The 20,455-nt window shown below is 38.1% G+C and overlaps 1 protein-coding gene across 1 annotated transcript; it reads right to left on the bottom strand.

Moving 5' to 3' along the window:
• Nucleotides 1-6,287: 6,287 nt before the first annotated feature.
• On the bottom strand, nt 6,288-13,662 carry LOC126978902 (uncharacterized). Its single transcript, XM_050828024.1, has 3 exons — nt 10,218-13,662; nt 9,108-10,088; nt 6,288-6,730 (listed from the first exon to the last, which is right to left on the bottom strand). Exons 1-3 carry the CDS (start codon nt 13,660-13,662, stop codon nt 6,288-6,290), a joined length of 4,869 nt encoding a protein of 1,622 aa, XP_050683981.1.
• Between the last annotated feature and the right edge of the window lie 6,793 nt (nt 13,663-20,455).

Genomic DNA, 20,455 nt, shown 5'->3' with positions numbered 1-20,455 from the left:
TTTAGCAGGGAATCAAGTACAATCAAGTACGGGCCGCACAGTTCTATTAATGTTTTCTTATATTATAATAATTTTTGTTACACTCTTATCAGACATTTGAGCTGGAAGAGCTCAAAAACATAAAACAGCTATCTCTTTGTGCTCGAAGAGCGTTGCGTTGTCGAATGATTTGACTCCGAGTTTATTAAATCAAACGCTATAGGGACTATCATAAATCTACTATCGAAAAAATTAAAACATAGTTATTGTTATAGGTACCAATTTAGGTATTCAGTATTCAATAAATTATTTATATCAATGGAGAATAACAAACAAATCTAAGGCCCCAAATATGACATTTATCTATTAAGTACAAATTATTGATTCAATAAATGCTTAGTTTTGGAGAATTTTCTCTTTATTGCCTCGCAGAAGGTGTGTAAAGTAGAGTATTCACTTCTGGAGTAAAGCTTGTCTTAGTCCTCTGTGGCTTGAATCCTTCGCTTCCCTCAGGACTCGCTACGCTCACAATCTAATATGACGTCCATGACATAATACGCCATATTGTGTCAGAACGTGAAATACGAATCACGAAGGTGAAAAAAGAAATGGAGCGAAACAGAGTTTTATTTGATAGTTCAACTTGTAAAATACATACATCGCAATTTATACATAGTCTGACTCTGGCCATTAGTTTTGTTTAAAAAGGCATTTATTTTTTATGACGTACTAATAATAATAAGTACCTAGACTTAGCATGAGGTTACTGACATGTGGGATGTTGATTCAACAATAATTGTTCCAATAGTCGTTTCCGTTAACGGTCTTATAGCAAAGAGTCTCGACCATCATTTCAAGAGGCTCTCACTTAATAACTGGATAAAGGGTCAGTTACAGAAAGCAGCTGTTTTGGGAACGGCACGCATCGTGCGGAAGTTCCTCAGTCTGTCGCCCTAACCACCGGCGGAATTGTCGTGGCTCAACGCCGGCGGGACTCTATTTTTTATATTTATATATTTTGTAATATTGTTTTTTATAAATATGATATATATATATAAATGTAGAAAATAAGATGAATTTGTAATAAAGAGTATAATAATAAAATTTATATATTTTAGGAAATCTGTCAGATGGTGGTCAATGACGGCAGTTGTGTCCCGAGATAAAGCGGAGAATCGGAATGGCCAAAGATTTTACGTCGCAACCTAACAACATCTGGAAGAAAAGAGGAATTGCTATCAAAACTAAGTCTAAACTGATACTGACTGACACTGATTTTCTCTATCTTCTTGTACGGAGTAGTAACGTGGACAATCTTGAGCCGAGGATTGATGAATTTGAGATGTGATGTTGGAAGCGTATGATAAGAATACCTTGGATGGTGAAACACACCAATGAATCGATCCTGAAGCAGCTCCGAATAAAAGCTCACATGTCCACCTTATGCAGACAACGTATTCTTTCATATTTTGGCCACACAATGTGCAGAGGCAACGCATGTTTGGAAAAAAATGTGGCTAGAAATACTGAAAGCAAAAGATTTCAGTTTAATCTCCAACAAGATGGACCGAATAAATTAAAGATTCGTTGTGCCAATTCTCTACGGTTGTAAGAGAAGGGATCCATCATCCGATGCTGCCCTAATGACACGAAACTAGACAAGATCCTCAGACATGAGGGACCGACCCCAGAGAGAGAGATACTTAGTGATTTTAAACTGCTGGGTGACAGAAAAAGGTACCGCTCTGGTCCAGATCTAGCCGGTAGTCTGTGTTAAACAACCTCCTATCTAATGGTATATTAAAATAGCGATTAAATTCTCTCTTTTATATATCGTTAGCAAAAATAATAGATAACAAGACAATCAAAACTACTTTATTCATTTACGTCAAATAAATGACACTTATGAATGCTAAAAGTTATATAATATACTTCTTACCATTTACCATTAATGAGAAGAAGTGACATGCTAATTAATGATTTACACTTATTGAGATAGATGTGTATAAAACGTCATTGCATATAACGTTTCACTCATATTCAAGTATCGTAAGATTAATCAATAGTAGATTTTACAACGAGTGCACAAGACGAACCATTTTTATCCGAGACTTTTAGCACACTGATAGTAATGTCGTGGATAAAAAGTTATAAAGTGTACCGTCATTCATTTGTTTTTTTCCACCGGTTTTTTTCTGTTTGCGTCACTCATTTTACAAAATGGAAAACTTAAAGTATCGCATTATTTACGAGTACGAGTTCCGCCGTGGCACTAGTGCTGCGGAAACGACTCGAAGGGTGAATGATGTGTATGGCGGTCATGTTGCAAAAGAAAACACAGTTCGTTTTGGTTCCAACGTTTTCGTTCTGGAAATTTCGACCTGCAGAACAAGCCACGTGGACGGCCTGAGACCCAAGTTGATAATGAAGTATTGAAGGCTATTGTGGAAGCGGATCCATCGCAAACCACGTCCGAGTTAGCTGCAGGCTGCGGTGTTAGTGATAAAACTGTTTTAATTCACTTGAAGCAAATTGGGAAGATAAAAAAGCTTGAAAGGTGGGTACCTCACGAATTGACTGAAGCAAACCGGCAAACGCGCGTCGACTGCTGCGTTACATTACTGAACCGGCACAATAATGAAGGTATTTTAAACCGAATCATTACATGTGATGAAAAATGGATTCTTTACGATAATCGGGAGCGCTCAGCGCAATGGTTGGATCCTGGCCAGCCAGCCAAATCCTGCCCCAAGCGAAAATTAACCCCAAAAAAGTTACTTATAAGCGTTTGGTGGACTAGTGCCGGTATTGTTCATTGCAGTTTTCTCAAATCTGGCCAGACTATTACCTATGAGATGGCAAAAGTGCATGGAAAACAATGATTCATACTTTGATTAATTAAATATATTATATTTAAAAATATTTGACTTTTTGTTCCTCCCATACAAAACGCCAATTTCATATGTAAGGACCTAATATTATATCCTGAGTTATGTACATCCATCTCTGTGAAGACAGTCAGTGACCAGGGACCATATTACGATACAATGTTGATAGGTAATGAGCTAACACGACACACGTGAAACCTTAATGCACCGAAATATATAAAACTTTCATTTCAAAACAGCTCTTTATAGATGTTACTGTGTATATGTATAGACGGACACACAGAAAACAAAATGATGCCAAATACGGAAAGGGAAAGGACTGGTAATATAAAGCAAATTCTGTTTGGTAAATTTACCAAAAACCAAAAACACTATGTTTGTATTAACATTAGTTACTAGGATCTACTAGCAATAGGATCATTTATTATTGTTCAACAGATCAGAGGCGGTCGAAATAATTAATTTTAGTTTTTAATGAATGATATTATTAAATTTAAATATTTTTCTATGTACATAAAATTTATACAATTATCGGACCTGAGTTCACTAATAACCGTATTTATATTTTAACATTCAGTTCAAATCGTTGTTTTTTTCTGCTAAGGATTAAACCATAATTTAGGTACTTTCCAATTTATTAAAATATTATAATATATATATAATATTATAATAACTGATGCAACTATTCATATTATGTCATGTGAATACGTATGTGTTCCAATTTTTGTGAAATAAAATATAATTCATACCTATTTCATTATAATATAATAAATCAAATAATAATTATTGTAATACTATTGTTATTATTGCTAACTCACCTAGTATCCATACCTGTTCCGATGTTATTGCTTAAAAAATCGTTGACTTTTGTATCATCTAGTAGCAACATTATAAACTAAAACTAACAAATCAGGGTTATTCTGTTGATAACTGCAGATCATTGTCCTTAGTTCTTACAAATAATACTAGAGGGCGTTTGAAAATAAAAATTTGCTGATTGGCATAATTGCAATGATATTATGTATTATAAATTATTAAATATGTAAGTCGATGACGTTCTATACATAGAACGTCATTGATGTATGTATACAAATAAGTAGATATCAACCCTAACCTGTCAGTTTTAGAGAGTACCTACAGCTTGCTCTAAACGCCATGATAATTTGGAGTCCCTAAAGTAAACCTCTTTTTTTTTTCGAGAGGAGTAAAATACATTTACGTATTGAAGACCCCGAAACGGGGCCCATATGTCGGGCTCGGGTGTAAACACCCCCTACCGACTAAAAGCCTCCTCTGTGCTGATAGCCCTGAAGGCTTTTACAGCGAAGCCGGGCGGGGGCCTTGGAGGCCGAAAATGTAGCTCACAGGCGCGGGGCGTCTCGGAAGGAGACTCGAACCTCGGACCGCCTGCTCACTAGGCTGGATGGAGAGAAGATCACTAACGATCTAATATATCTGTTAGTCCAGTGGACTCTAGGTTTGACGAGACTTCGCACTCGCCGGCGAGTGCGGTGATATATGTATGTAAGTATGTGTGAGTGTATATAAGTGTGTGTGTATTTGTGTGTAGTGTTATTGTAGGTGTGTGATTTGTGATGTGAGTGTGAGTGGTGTTAAACGATTACAGGACGAGGACTATCTCATCGGGCTTCTATCAATGTGTGTGAATCGTATTATATTAGGTTGTGGCCGCTGGAGGCGAAAGGAATTATTAGGGAGCTTCACTCCAAAAATGCCCCGGGGCCCGACTCTATAAATAACAGGGTTCTTAAAATCCTGCCTCCCACACTCATTAATTTATTAGTAACCGTTTTTAATATACTGCTATTACATTGCGCGTTCCCCGAACAATGGAAGGAATCCATTGTTATCGGTATTCCCAAGCCTGGTAAACGTAAAACTTGTCCCAGTAGTTATAGACCCATTAGTTTAATTAACTCTTTAGGTAAACTATACGAACGTCTCATTCTCGCGCGCCTCAAATATTATATCGCGGAGCAGAACATGATACCCGATCATCAGTTTGGTTTCAGGACTGCTCACTCGTGTCCCCAACAAGCCCACCGACTCACTGAGTATATTCTCAAACGAATCCAATACAGTACAGTTACAGCGGCCATATTTCTCAATGTCGCGAAATCTTTCGACAAGGTATGGCATAACGGCTTAATCTTTAAGCTGTATGAACTGGGTATGCCAGACAGGCTCGTGCGCATCATACGAGCCTACCTTACTGATCGAAGCTTCCGCTATCGAGTAGAAGGCACGTTATCCACGCCCCAACCCATCAGGTCGGGAGTGCCTCAGGGCTCAGTTCTGTCCCCGACCCTCTTCTCACTCTTCACGCAATCCGTTCCTTTACCACTCGCTGTAGATAGCGGAGGTGACACCTATTCTCGAGTGTTGGGTCTCTATCATATGCTCTAGTGGCTCTGCGCTTCTCAGTGAGCAGCTCTCTGACTTCTGGTGGCTGTATTAGCCGATGCGGTTGCATTGTAGGCACCTGCCTGGTGCAGGCCTCCATCTTGTTGTGGATGTGGTTGTCACACAGGAGATAGCACTCTGGGCTACGTCAACCGAGTCAATGACGTCAGGTATTGAATCCAGGTGCTCGGACGTTGTGGTCTCGAGTTCCTTCTCCAACCGTTGCCAGTCGATCACTGTACGAGTGGGTGGCTGGTAATTAACGGGCGGGCCTAGGTTTACAATGACCGGCCGGTGGTCTGAGTCTAGATCGTGAACTACTTCTATTGAATTTACGTTAAGTGTTACATTTTTAAATAAAGCAACATCAAGTATGTCGGGTCTGTGTTCTACTTTATGTAGGAATCGAGTTGGCTCGGAGGGAGCCATTACCGAGAAGTGTAGTGTGTCTGTCAGTGAGTCTAGCAGTCTGCCGTTTCTGTAAGGGAATCTGCTGTTGCAGCTGGCGTGTTTGGCGTTAAGATCGCCACCTACAATAACAGCAGCCCCGTGGCCGAGTAAAGAATTAATATCTGATAATTGGTAGCTGATATCACAGTCATCGGCTGGTGATTCGCCATACTGACTCGGATGGCGGACGCCTCAATGTTGGTGAGCGCTGGAGGATCGATAGGAATAAAGTGAAGGGACCTCCTGAAGTATATGAGGGTGCCACCACCGCGCTGCGTGGCACGATCATTTCTAACTAGATTGTAATTTGCGATACGCGGATCGCGAACGTTCGGTTCCAGGAGCGTCTCCTGAACCAACAGAAGGTCTAACTGATGTTCGATAACGAAATCCCTGACCAAGTCTAGTTGCGGTTTGAGTCCGTAAGCGTTAAAGTACGCTATATGGAGCTTGTGAGGTTTAAGCCGTCCGCTGTTAGCCATCGCGAATGTTATTTACGATACAGAAAGTCGGACAACGCTGTGAACATGTTGATGTTCTCACACATTAGTTCGAGAACGGCTTGAGCGTCGCGGCGAGGGCCTGCAGCTCCGCATATGTCGGGCGAGATTGCACATAAACGCTATATCGGTAGCGGCGCCGTTTTGTCGTGGCGCGGGCACGGCAGGCCTCAGCCGCGGGGCCGGTGCCGCCGGGCAGGAGGCCAACGGTGGCCTGTAAGGCGCAGGGGCCGCGACAGGCGCAGGGGCCGCGACAGGCGCAGGGGCCGCGACAGGCGCAGGGGCCGCGACAGGCGCAGGGGCCGCGACAGGCGCAGTAGGCGTGACCGGGGCTACCTTGGTTGTAACGACCGTTGGTGGTGACCTGGACCACGCATTGAATTGCGGTGGCGGAGCGGGAATATACGTCCGTGACGTAGTGCCCTGAGTCGGGCGGCGCCTGGGCTGGTCCCCTAAAATAAACCGTACGATTGGCACTGAAGTATTTTTCTGTGAAAAGAGTGCGTACTTCTATTGATAACTGGCCTCAACGTATAAAGAACTGTATTTCACTCAATGGAGACCAATTTGAATAAGCTTTTTATATTTTTAAATTGTTTTATATTTGTGTATTAAACTAACACGCTGTAAAATTTTATTTGCAATACATTTTTATTATTTCTTTCTGTATCTATGTCAAGACTAGGTAGATTAATAATAATATTGACACACTTTTACACAAATTACTTGCGTCAATCTACTCGTAAGCCTGTGCTTATAGGTTGCACGATTACCCTAGTTATATTTAATACGATATACTTACTTAAATATACATAGATGGATGGATACAAACATCCATGGATGTCAGGACATGACTCGAAATCAAACATCTATATTCTTATAAAATGTTTGCACGATTATTCTAATATACCTACCATCTTACGATCAGCTGTTGATCAGCTGTGGTGTCACATGCGTACTCGAGTAAGCAAACATCTGATCATGAATGAAATTACGACGTTCAGTTACTAGGATCGCATAAAATATAAGAGCCAGCTGTAATGCACATGTAAATTAAAGAAGTAGTATCACTAAACGAAACATCTCATGAAAGAGATGGAAATATAATCGCCTTTGTGTGTGAGGCACACACAAAATAACAAAAATATGAATAAACAACTCCCACCTGAACGCCGTCTCGACACACAGCCTATGAAATTTCGCTTTGTTTAAGGTAAAATTTCATACAAAGCATATCGCACTTAATACACGGGTACCGCCCAGTGATGTGCCACACATAACGATTACTACATATAAAAGCTTATATGTAAATTAGGTATAACTGTTATTTATTAAGGACAAAAGCAGAACAAAATTTAAAGGATTATTGGTCGATGATATGAACATTATATAAAGTTTACTTTCTTTGGCATACAAATGAAACAACTGAAATAGCTTAGCAGTGTCGTGTGTCCAGAATCGGAATACGATGCGGTGAGCGTTGAGACATGTTTCATCCGTAAAGACAATATTTGTCCAACCTTGAATTCTATTTTACCTCCCTTAAAAAGTCACATCGCGTCAATGCGTTCCGTTAATATATTTTTTTAATCTAATTTTTTAACCGACTTCAAAAAGGAGGAGGTTATCAATTCGATCGGTATTTTTTTTATGTTTGTACACCGATTACTCTGAGATTTATGATCCGATTAACGTAATTCTAAGCGAAATAGATGCCATTTGGTCCCATAAAATTTTTACATAGTTTGACCTACTAGTTTTCATTTTATGAACAGTTATATGAAAATTTTGGTCTACTTAGATGACATAATTGTTTTCTGTGTACGGCTTTTTTTTTGGTGTTTTCATTCAGGTTGATTATATATTATAATTAACTGATACTAAAACGTAAAAAAAACTTTGTTTATAAAAACTGACTTCAAAAACTGAATGAATGAAATAACTAAAAATTTAATTTAATACATCTCTTATGCAAATCTTTACCTTTATTATTAATAAAATACTATTATTTGTATATGCTACATAATGACAGCTTAGAAGTCGGTGCCAAGCCAAATGTAATAAAGGTACCTACACTCGCCACGCGTGACTTTGAGCGGGATAGCTTCGTCTAGAACAAAACAACCTAAGCCGACAGACACGCGTGGCCAGACAACCTAAATAATTACAGTAAGTAAGCTGTTTATAATTATATAATTTAATTATATAATTATAAACAGTTGTTGCCAGTTGATGTATATATAATTTGTACGATTATAATAATATTTATTTTCATACTAGCTTTTACCCGCGACTTCGTCCGCATAAGTTTTTTTGTTTTCTCCCGGCTATAAGTCCCCCTGCAACAATGTCCCACTATCGTGTTCCAGTCCTCAACTTCACATCAAAATTTGTTCAAAAGCAACCTAAGCTACATAATGGATAGCTCCGAATGTTTCCTTAGTAAATATAAAAAGTAAATAATGTAAATCGGTTTAAAATACTACTAACTACCTACCTGCCAACCCCCGATGTTAGACAGTGTGACATCCGTAGTATCATCTGCGTAGGAAGTACTAACTTAATGTAAGTAGTATAATAATGTAGGAAGCTAAAAATAAGAGGCCTTATTACTGTAGTACATTTTTGTAAACTATGTTCTTTGTTTTTCCCTCTCTGGCCAACACATGGAGATTCTGTGGACTTGAAACACGTGAGCAAGCCACGTATGATTGTCCGTGAGAAAAACAACTCTTTTCTAAATTAATGCCGGCTACTTTTAATGTTTGCCCCTGAGCTTTATTTATCGTCATAGCGAATGCGATTTTCAGCGGAAACTGTAATCTCTTAAACTGGAATGGCAAATCTGTCGGAATTATGGGTATACGGGGGATTAAAACGTTCTCTCCTTTTGCCATTCCAGTCATAATGATTGCTTTTACAATATTGCGACCGAGGTGTGTCACTTGCAACCGTGTGCCATTACACAGTCTTGGTGCATCTAAATTCCGCATTAAAAGGACAGGAACGCCTACTTTCAGCCTCAGTTTGTGTGAAGGTACTCCCGACAGTTCTAAAGAATTAAGAAATTCTACAGGGTATGATATTACTTGTTCAGTATCCATTACAGTGTCTACAGAGAGAAACTCAACAATATCACCTTCCACGCGTGACATAATTTGCTCGTTTATCTGTCCCACCATTTCATTCGTCGGCGCTAAAATTGCTCTTTCACATAACCAGTCTCTATTCCTCATATTAGTTAGCAGTTCGCTATAGACGAAGTTATTTAGATCATCTGGATTATGCACAACATTGCAGAATTCACGATCCAATGTAATCATGCCATTACCATCCTTTGCCATACGATCTTCTCCAATTTTAAGAAGAGCAGCAGCATATTGTCCAGATTGTACATCATTGTGTAGTTGCACTCTCATATTTGTAGACAGACTTAACGTTTTTACGTGCACCCATAACGTTGACGCTTTTAAACACGCATTTATTTCATCTGCAGGGGTGCCTTTAGTGATAACCGGCAAAGTCTGTCTAAAATCGCCCGCTAAAAGTACCACCATCCCCCCCATGATATTTGGATTACTCTTGATGTCTTTCAAAGTCCGATCTAGAGCTTCAATTGCTCTTTTATGGGACATAGTACACTCATCCCAAACTAATAATTTACATTGCTGCAACATACGTCCACGCTCGCTGTTTTTACTTATATTACAGACTGGCATTTCTTCATGGGCTAAGTTTAATGGCAGTTTAAGCACCGAATGTGCCGTTCGACCACCATTGAGCAGAGTGGCGGCTATTCCGGAAGAGGCAACTGCTACAGCAATTCCTTTATCTTTTCGGATTTGCGCTAAAAGCAAGTTTAAAAGAAAGGTTTTTCCCGTGCCTCCGGGAGCATCCAAAAATAACAAAACACCTTCGCCATCTTCGATTTTTTTGAAAACATTGTCAAATACTAACCTTTGTTCTGGGATCAAACGTGGAACAGACTCCGTCAATTGTTGTTGTAAGGAAGCAGTATCGTAATCTAGTTCCCGTATTAAATCGCTACTGATTTCCTCGGTTCTCTGTGGTCTGATCATTCCATAATCTGATAAATCCTTTCCAGAAATTGTTTTAACCTGGTCTTCAATTTTTGTCAGACCCTCATTGTAAATTAAATCACTGTACGTGTCATTGGGATTTTGCTCTTGTAATCTGTGCAATATATCGTCGATCATATCATTTTTGTATTTATCCCACAATTGTTGAGGATTTGAAAGACCACATGTCGCTACTAATACAGCAAATAGCTCTCTCATCTTGCCTGCTGATCTACATTGAGCAGCTTCTTCCAGTGTCACATCCCAATGGTTGTCATTCTCCAGTAATCCTCTTGCCTCACATGCCTCTCGAAATGTAGGATAATCTTGTGTGTTGTATTTTTTTAGATCATTGAAAGAGGTAGGTCCGCGCACATGGTGTAAAAGCATGCGTAGACAAAAACATTCCATGTTACTAACATGAACTGTATAAACTCGTCCTAAAGCATCTCCAGATTTGACGCCAGGCCAATCGTGAACTGAAGTACCTTGAATGCGGCGTTTCCAAGTTTTCCTACTTGCATCCCAAGTATAATACCTCGGCACCTCGACATAAAGAAGAGTTTTTGCAAACTCATCTCTGATACAAAGATCAAAAAAAGCAGTGAGTGTGGTTTTTGGCGGAGTAGTTATTCGTTCGTGGAAATTGTGTTCATTAAAATAAACGCGTTCACCATTTTCTAAATGCACGCTGAGATGTGTCACGGTGGGATGCCTTTCGTGCAACGGAAATGCTAACAGACGCCACACGGCTTCGTTGCTGCTGACATACCGACCAGACTGATAAGTTTGTACCTCATCTACGGGATTCGCAAGATCAGTATTTCTAAAATTGAAAATAGCTTGATCACTACCCTTGTTTATATATTTGCAAATATATTTGATGGCGCGTACTGAACTGCATGCCTCAACATTTATGTGGGCGTTAAACATTTTTGATAAAATTGGTGAATAGGGGACTACCCAACTATTATCAACCGTAACGTAGCTACCATTTCGGAGCTTCACGGTTGCTGTTCGACCTCCGTCTGGTGGCGCTCTTCTACGATACTGCGGGTATCCGTGGTCGTTGTGAACGGTCTCTTTCACTAACTTGCGAGGAAATTTTTTTGTGCATTTTCCGTCTTTCATGCAGTGGCACTGTGGATTTTCGGGTCCGCATGGACCGTGAATCATATTTTTTACAATAATGTCATGGAGGATCTTGTCAATGTTAGGATCCGGTATTTCAGCGCTGATTATGTTATCTATTTGATCGGGTCGTAACTTATCTTTTAACCACAATAATATATGGACATGTGGCAGTCCACGCTTCTGCCATTCCACAGAGTACATAAAGCAGCGCGCTTCTCTGAACACTCGGCCTTTATTAATCACATCCATTAGTTTTTTAACTTTTAGTCTAAAAACTCTTGCGACTACATCATGTCTATCTATTGCGCTTTGCCCCGGCATCAACTGATTGACTATTTCGGGCCAGGCTGGGTTGCAAGTAAAGGTGACGAATAAGTCAGGGCGACCATGTGTACGCACATAAACAAACGCGCCCTGAGTATATTCGTGTAAGTACCGCGGGCTATTTACAAATGAAGATGGTAAAATGACCATACGACCTAAGTTATTTGGATTTAAATTAGCGTCATTTGCCACAGCGTCTTGAAGATGGATGTAATTCTCTGCTCTTAGTTTAGTTTGATTTAATGATATGTACCGTAACCTCTCGCTTTCAACTTTAACGTACATGTCAACGTAAAACTGATTGGCCAGTTGCTTGCATCTTTGTACAATGTTAAAGTTGTTTTCTCGTATCATCATGTTGTAGGCATAAAAATCCATGCATGAAACCTTTTTGTTATGCAAGGGGAGACCTGTTACAGGATTAATTTGAGGAACTTGAAAGTGGTACCCCTCTTGTCCCTTACTAAATATGATCGGATATTGCAACGCATCATAAAATTTATGAGTATCAGGCACCCTGGTTAATGTGTCATCTCGGGCCTGTAAAACTATATCACGGAAAGCAAACTGTTCGCCTGTAACCAAGGCTGCGACTTCATTTATTAACGGTGCATTATACCGCCTTTCATGTTCCCCACTTGGTGTGCGATCGGGGTGCATCACCAACCTATAATCCTCTCCCGGCATTCTTTCTAGTGCTGTTTTGAAAGTATTGATAAGGCGATTATGTTCATGCAACATTCTCTGGATTTTTAAAACAGTATCCCTTTCGATCCCTTGTATATTTTGACACCTGCGATCAGCTTCGTTTTTTTCATCGCCCATGAAATAAAGTTGCAAAAACTTTGGTTGTTCATTATTTGCGGGAAGTAAGGAACCAATCCTGTGATACACCTGTCCTTGGATGGTAAAAGTAGGTGAAAATCCAGGCATTACGACCTCCTTATCTACACCAAATGACGTCATCTGAAAGCAAGAATTATACTTTCTAATCCTGCTTAAAAACCGGCGCGATTCATTACTGTCGTATAAAAGTAAAGATTTAAGAGGTTCCTCTGGCTCGCCAAGTAATGGAATTTTAACCTTTCCACCAGAACAGCACATACCTGGAGTTTCTTCTTTCCATTTCAGTGCTTCACAATATCTGCATTTTTTATCCATTCTCCCAATGATAACCAATCGGTGATTAACATAGTCGATCAAAGGGTCATACTCAAAAGCGGCACCATTAAATGCCTCCCACGTACTCATTGAAAACGTACGTCTTCTTTCTGCCTGCCGTTCAGCATTTAAAAGACGTCGTCTTTGTGAATCTTCGTCAGTCTCTGCCGCAATCAATTGCGCGTGACGTTCGGCATCTAAAACTCGACGTGTCTGAGTCTGTTCCACTGCCTCAGCAGCTCTTTGAGATGCGTGGCGTTCAGCATCCAGGGTCTGACGGGCCTGAGTCTGCGTAAACGTCTCAGAGGCCCTTTGAAATGCGTGGCGCTCAGCATCTAAGGTTTGTCGGGCTTGAGTCTGCGTATAGGTCTCAGAGGCCCTTTGAGATGCGTGGCGTTCAGCATCCAGGGCCTGACGGGTCTCAGTCTGCGTAAACGTCTCAGAGGCTCTTTGAGATGCGTGGCGTTCAGCATCTAGGGCCTGACGGGCTTGAGTCTGTGTAAACGTCTCAGAGGCCCTTTGAGATTCGTGGCGCTCAGCATCTAAGGTCCTACGGGCTTGAGTCTGCGTATAGGTCTCAGAAGCTCTTTGAGTCGCATGACGCTGAGAATCTAACATCTGACGCGTCTGAGTCTGCTCTTCAGATTCTTGGCTTCTAGCAACTTTTGCAGTTCGAGCTCTGCTAGAACTACGGCTTAGATTGGATTTACGTTTGCGTGGCATATCGAAAACAATAAAACAATAATTAAAGATTTTTAAAATCGGTAGTTTTAAAAACTACAACGTAAGACAATTTTTTATAAAAACTTCGATAAAGCAAACCTTTTTACTTATAACCTAAATATCTAAATCAATCAATAACGTATTGAACCTAAACAACTATGCACCTGACAAACCTAACCAAAAATACGCAACGAATAGAGTTTCGTAACGCAATATTTCAATATTCGCATACGTGCGACGACGACGTCTGCCCTCGTGCGTCTGCCCGCTTGGGTAGGCACAGTTGGGCACGGCCCTCCCCTCGCGCCGCACCGCCTCTTCGCTCGCTAAATTTCATCAATTAGTATTTACCTTACTAAATTTCATCAAGATCTGTCTGCCTACCCCCTAAGAACGATGGCGTGATTATTTATAGCCTATGACCATTTCTAGGTTATCATCTATCACCATACCAAATTTCATCAAAATCCGTTCAGCCGTTTAGGCGTGAAAGAGGAACAGACAGACAGACAGACAGACAGACAGACAGACAGACAGACAGACAGACAGAGTTACTTTCGCATTTATAATATTAGTATGGATATACTATTTTACTGGAGTCACTAACAACATACACAGCCCTTGTGTGTGTACATAATATTATTATAACAAACCCGAGTTGATAAAACCTATTACAATATGTGTTGCTTTAGTAGTCCGGAAAGATAGTGACGTATTAATGTAATAAATGAACAGTAAGTTATTGTCCCTGTTACTTTTATTTGTTAATATTTAGGTACTTTATTGAGGAAATCATTTGTCGTTTCACACTAGCTGTTAAACACACGAGTTGACTAATTGTGCCATATTATATTAAAATCGTTTTATTTTATTTAAATTTGTTTCCTAACGTAAACTTATGTTTTAATATTAACATATGATTATTATTCTGATTCAAAGAAACCGCAAGTTAGGAAATTCATAAGATCCTAAACCAATGATTGTGGTATGAAACCAAAGGGTATGATAATATTCTAATTATAATGGTGGGTGGTTGACGTATATTTCAGTTAATTATTATTATATATATGTTATAACAAGTAAGGATTGTTTAAATTCTGTATTATCTCTTCTTGGTAAAAGGTCACGGTAAATGCAAAAGTAAACAGTTTAAATTATATAGTAAAATGAATTGGCGTTAATAATTTATTTATTTGATTTTGTACGTTTAATGGTGTTTGTCAATTGTGTTGGCTTCATTTGCCCAGTAATTTCACTAGCTACGAAACCCTTCAGAAATAGGCTCCGCTGTGGTATCCATAATCCTCCCACTGGTAAAAATTAAAGTGAACCATGAAAGTAAAGCCTATCCTTCCGGATTAAGACAGTGGTTGTGAATATATTTTGATAATAAACGGTAGTCATACGAATGATGTGATTGGTTCAAAGACCTTGAGCCTTAATATACGGCCGCTGGGAGCAGACGGCGCACTTTCAATTTCACTGACACAGTCTACGTATATTGATCCTTTGTTTATGGAAAGTTGAGATGACACACTTCTGTTAACAAATGAGTTCCTAGTGTTCGGGATGCAGAAATGGAATTCTTATTCTATACTGGTTGCATACTTATCAATAGGAACAGAGAATCTTTTAGCAAATTTTTATAATTTTTGTCCTAGTAGTTTTAAAAAATCATAGATGTTTTGTTTCTATAATAATAATATTAATAATAATAAATCTTTATTTGTTGCCAAAACAAAATACAATTATGCTTATAATTAGCCTCGACCCCAAACTAGAACAGCCCGTGACCTTGGGGTCAGTCTCTTCCCAGTTGTGCAATGTAAAATGTCAAATAACAAACATCAACGTATTTTAAGGTCTAACAATGTAAGTTATGCAACAAATTATGAACACAAAAACTATTTTATATATAATTTAGGGTGTGTGTTGTGTGTTTGTGTGTGTATGTGTGTGAGTATGTGTTTAGCTTTTTATTTATCAAATAGTATACCTAATAAAAGTAGTGCTTAACGAATAAGATTCTTAGTAGCTTCGTAATTTAGGTTTCCTAACATGTTCTCGAGTTTATGTCTAAGTTCATATATATTACAAGGCATAATTTTAAGTTTCGTATTAATATTTTTGAAAAGATATCGTCCCAAATAGTTAAATTAGTGTTGTGCAAATGAACTTTTTGTTCGGGGAATGTGTATGATCTCATCTTTATATATATAATTCTTGTGTGCGTGTGTATGTCACTGAACTCCTCCTAGACGGCTGGACCGATTTTATTGAAACTTTCTGTGTGTCTTCAGGTGGATTCGAGAATGGTTAAGATTCACAATTGAACTACCTCCTGAACGGCTGGACCGATTTTGATGAGATTTTTGTGTGTTCCAGTGAATTTGAAATTGATGTGTGTCTTCGGGTGGATTCAAGAATGGTTTACATTCACAATTGATATACCTCCAAAACGGCTAGATCGATTTTGATGATATTTTTGTGTGTTCCAGTGTATTTGAGATTGGTGTGTGTCTTCAGGTGGATTTGAGAATAGTTTAGATTCCCAATTAAACTACCTCCTAAACGGCTGGACAGATTTTTCAAATTTAAGACGTGTGTACAGGACAACGTCTGTTGGGTCCACTAGTCTATATATATAAAAATGAATTGCTGTTCGTTAGTCTCGCTAAAACTCGTGAACGACTGGACCGATTTGGCTAATTTTGGTCTTGAATTATTTGTGGAAGTCCAGAGAAGGTTTAAAAGGTGAATAAATAAGAAAATGCTGCTAAATTAAAAAAAAAAAACAACTCATTTGTTTTTCCTTTGATGTGTCCATACATAATTTCTATGAGAGAAATTATTGACGCACGGTTTGACAGTTCTGCTGTGAAACAATTTCATTACGACAGCAGTGTGCATATTTTACGAAGTAATTCTTGATGTTATGATATATTATTGACAAATTCATAAAAAACGTTATTTTATTTATTATATACAGAACAACGTCTGTCGGGTCAACTAGTTATTATTAATTGACTTGAACAGATAACAAAGATTCCGTGCCGTATAGCACGATATAGTACTTATATTGAAGTATCAATACGTCCATAATACGAAAAATAAAAACAGATTGAGAGAAAATTGTAAATCTGGAATTGTAATCTGGAGTGTCAAGTTCACTTTCCACTGTCAACGAGTCACGACGAGTCATCATGTTTTGAGAATGCCTCGTGTAGAGGCGTAAAACACTGGGACAAATATAAGCGGAATTAAACGTTCATGTAACTCAATATCTGTCAAGGTGTCCAACTATTAAAGTTTAAGAGATACAGTCCGATAATCAATGTCCCATTGGTAGTTATTGGTTCGTGCAATGGGGGAAAAATAAATGTTTGAAAAACAGGGAACCTTTCGTAGGCCTACCGATAGCTACTTAAAAAAATTACTATTTAATATATGACTATAAAAAGAGAAAAACAAAAAAAACTACATTTAAAATAAACCGATTTCAAAAACTGAAAAGTATAAAATAACTCAATAAAGATTAAATTAAAAAACCTCTTATACAAATATTAATAAAATAGTATTGTTTCCATGTACTATATATTGATAGGTTTGAACTCGGTGCTAAGTCAAATGTAATAGCATAGTAAATAAACTTCTGAAGTAAAAGTTCTAGAACCAAATAAACAAAATTGGGCAGGCACCCACACATCGTATATATTTGTAAGTGGAGACAGCTTTTTGTTCTTGTCGTCAAAATGACACAAAATTAGCTCATCAAGCAATAACTTTTTTATTGCCAGTTACTTTAACTAAATACCAGAACCGGGAAACAGAACAAAAGATACAATTTTACTCATTTTCCGCGAACTTGGATTCTTTTGTAAAAAATAACCAACATACTTCACACTAAAATTTTGTGACTGAATTGGCAATACCAAGGTATGTACGTAGTACTAAAACATTAATACTATTTGGTAATAAATATGTATTATTTTACTTAATGCAGCTTGGGTTTAAATGTATTAAGTTGGTCACAGTATTGTGAAATTACCGAGCCGTGACAGAGCAATGTTTGGGAAGCACTGATCTAAGCTTGTAAGCTATAGCGGTACTAGTAGCTCACCAAGACACACAAACTATTTTTTAAAGTTATAAAGTAAGGTTTGTACGTATTAATAGCTATTATCAAGAACAGACACTTTAAGTAAAACTATGTTCCTTAGTGATTAGGTTTCACAGTACAGTACTCCTTGATGTCAATTTAGGAGCTAATGATCTTAGTCTCACAATGTTTATGATGTATTTAATTAAAAACTAACAGAGATTGTAAGTCATTAGCAAGTTACCCTAAAAGAGCTTATTGGTTTTTGTTTTTAAACTTTAATTAACTTCGAGAAATCGCAGATCAGGTACACAGGTACCTGATCTGCGATTTCTCGCTACAGAGGCTGTATTACAACTTCACTGCTCGACGATTTCAGACGAAAACAAGACATGATAGGAATATGTATGTCCTTATAGCGTATAGAAGGACATAACCATGTGATCCTATAACTTATGTTCATCTAACTTAAGTTAACATAACCGATCAGTGCTTGATGATTCCCGCAACGTGGTGCTTTATTCCGCAACAATCTACAAACGTCATCTTATGAAGGATCGATGGTTTTTTAAATTGATTTTAAATAAAATATTTTAACTAAAGATTATATTATACATTTACAAATATTGCTTTGAATAAATAATATTTATTCTGAGCAAGAAGTAAACTAAATGTTAACTGTATTTTTTTTTTTCATTTTTTTTTAATTCAGATAATTTCAGTTTCTCCACTATTAATCCTGCTCAAGTAAAAATTAAAATATAAGTATATTTTTCCCTAAAATCATAAGTCGTAGCAGACCTCAAAGTCAGTTTTATCATCAGCATCCACCGCAACAAGATCGCGCAAAGGGATGCGCCCTTTTGTATCTCCGTATTCTGGATAAGGGTACTAAGGGTCAAGACTTCAGACCAGTCAAATATTTATTTTATTTTATTTTACAATTTTAGGGAAACTTACAGCTAAAAAACTCTCAATATTATATAATTAACATGATGAAGGCCAATTATCAGCTTCCACATTCAGGTATCACTACATCTCCACACTCCAATGCTCAAAAAACTCAATGCAAGAAATTAAGAAACTACATTAAAATCCAAATCACTCAAAGTACCTACCACATAGGGCTCTCTTCATTCTAGCAACACTAGTGCAGAATAAATCCAAATCAACCTCCCGGCATGCCACATTGAAAGAACGACATGCTCGCAATAGGTATGAATTTTGTCTATATATAGTTCTTGCTATAGGGACGCACAATAAATTTGGCCTGCGCAGAAACAATGATGGTGCGTATAGGCCCACCTTACATACCAGTTCTGGCAACTCAGTTGCACCATTAAATAAAGACATTAGAAACGCTATGTCCGATATTTTTCTACGCTCAGCTAGAGTCAAAATATGAAATTTTTTGCAGTGTGTATGATAGTCAGGCAGATAACAGTTAGATTTAAATTGAATGTACCTTAAAAATTTTCTTTGTATACTTTCAAGGCGGTCTATATAAATGTTGTATATTGGGTTCCATACATGTGAGGCATATTCGAGGTAACTACGAACGAAAGAGCAATATAATATTTTAATAGTTTTAATTTCCTGAAAGTCGGAAGTGATTCTTATTATGAAACCTAACGCTTTCGTGGCTTTATTAATGATGCTCTCAATATGCAGATCAAAGAGAAGTTTGCTGTCAAATATAACTCCAAGATCTTTGACAGATCCAACTCTAACTAAAATAGAATCTTGAAGTTTATAGGGAAAGGCAATAGGGTGGGGTTTGCGAGTAAATGTACAAATGTAACACTTTGATACATTTAAGTCGAGCTCGATCAGAACACAATAATTTTGAAAGCGGTCCATATCTTCTTGTAAAGAGAGTGCATCAGCGACAGAGTTAATCTGTTTCATGATTTTCATGTCGTCTGCATACAGTAAAATTTTGGACGACTGAAAACACTGCGTGATGTCTTTGACAAAGATATTAAAGAGAAGTGGGCCCAAAAGCGATCCTTGCGGCACTCCTGAAGGTATATATCTCGTTCTAGATGAGTATCCATTCAACACCACAGTCTGACATCGAATCTCTACGTACGATGAGAACCATCTGAAGAGATTACCCCGTATACCAATGGAAGATAACATACTTAAAAGTATGTTGTGGTTAATTTTGTCGAAACATTTACTGTAGTCTGTGTATATAACATCCACCTGGGATCTCTGAGCCATATATATCTGATGTTATTAGGGGCATTTATAGTTATGTTATATATAAACATCTATTCACGACTGTTTTCTTATCTGTGTGTTCTCTTATCATTCTCTGAGGTGTAGTCAGTACCTTTATTACCATGGTCCTCACGTACTTCCCCAACTTTTCCCAATCCAGTTACTCTTGCTGACTTACTTGTACATATATCGTTTGCGCCGACGTTCTAATCAAGTTCATTTTATTGTTTTCTGACCCATTTTTTTTTATTTAAATAAGGGTCGAGACGAGCAGAATGTTCAGCCGATGGTGTGTGCCTCTCAGTATTTATAAAAAACCCCTAAAATTCTGAGTGGCTCTATAATTGCGCTCGTCCCCTTGAGACATAAGATGTTAATTCTAATAGATAAGGACCTAATTTAAGGAATGTTGTGAAGACAAAGATCTTTATCCTGGATTGAATTGCCTGTGTATTCCTCTCGGTATTC

Source organism: Leptidea sinapis, chromosome Z (assembly GCF_905404315.1).
Source record: "Leptidea sinapis chromosome Z, ilLepSina1.1, whole genome shotgun sequence".
Taxonomy (NCBI): Eukaryota; Metazoa; Arthropoda; class Insecta; order Lepidoptera; family Pieridae; genus Leptidea; species Leptidea sinapis.
This window is presented reverse-complemented; position numbering and strand designations above follow the sequence as displayed.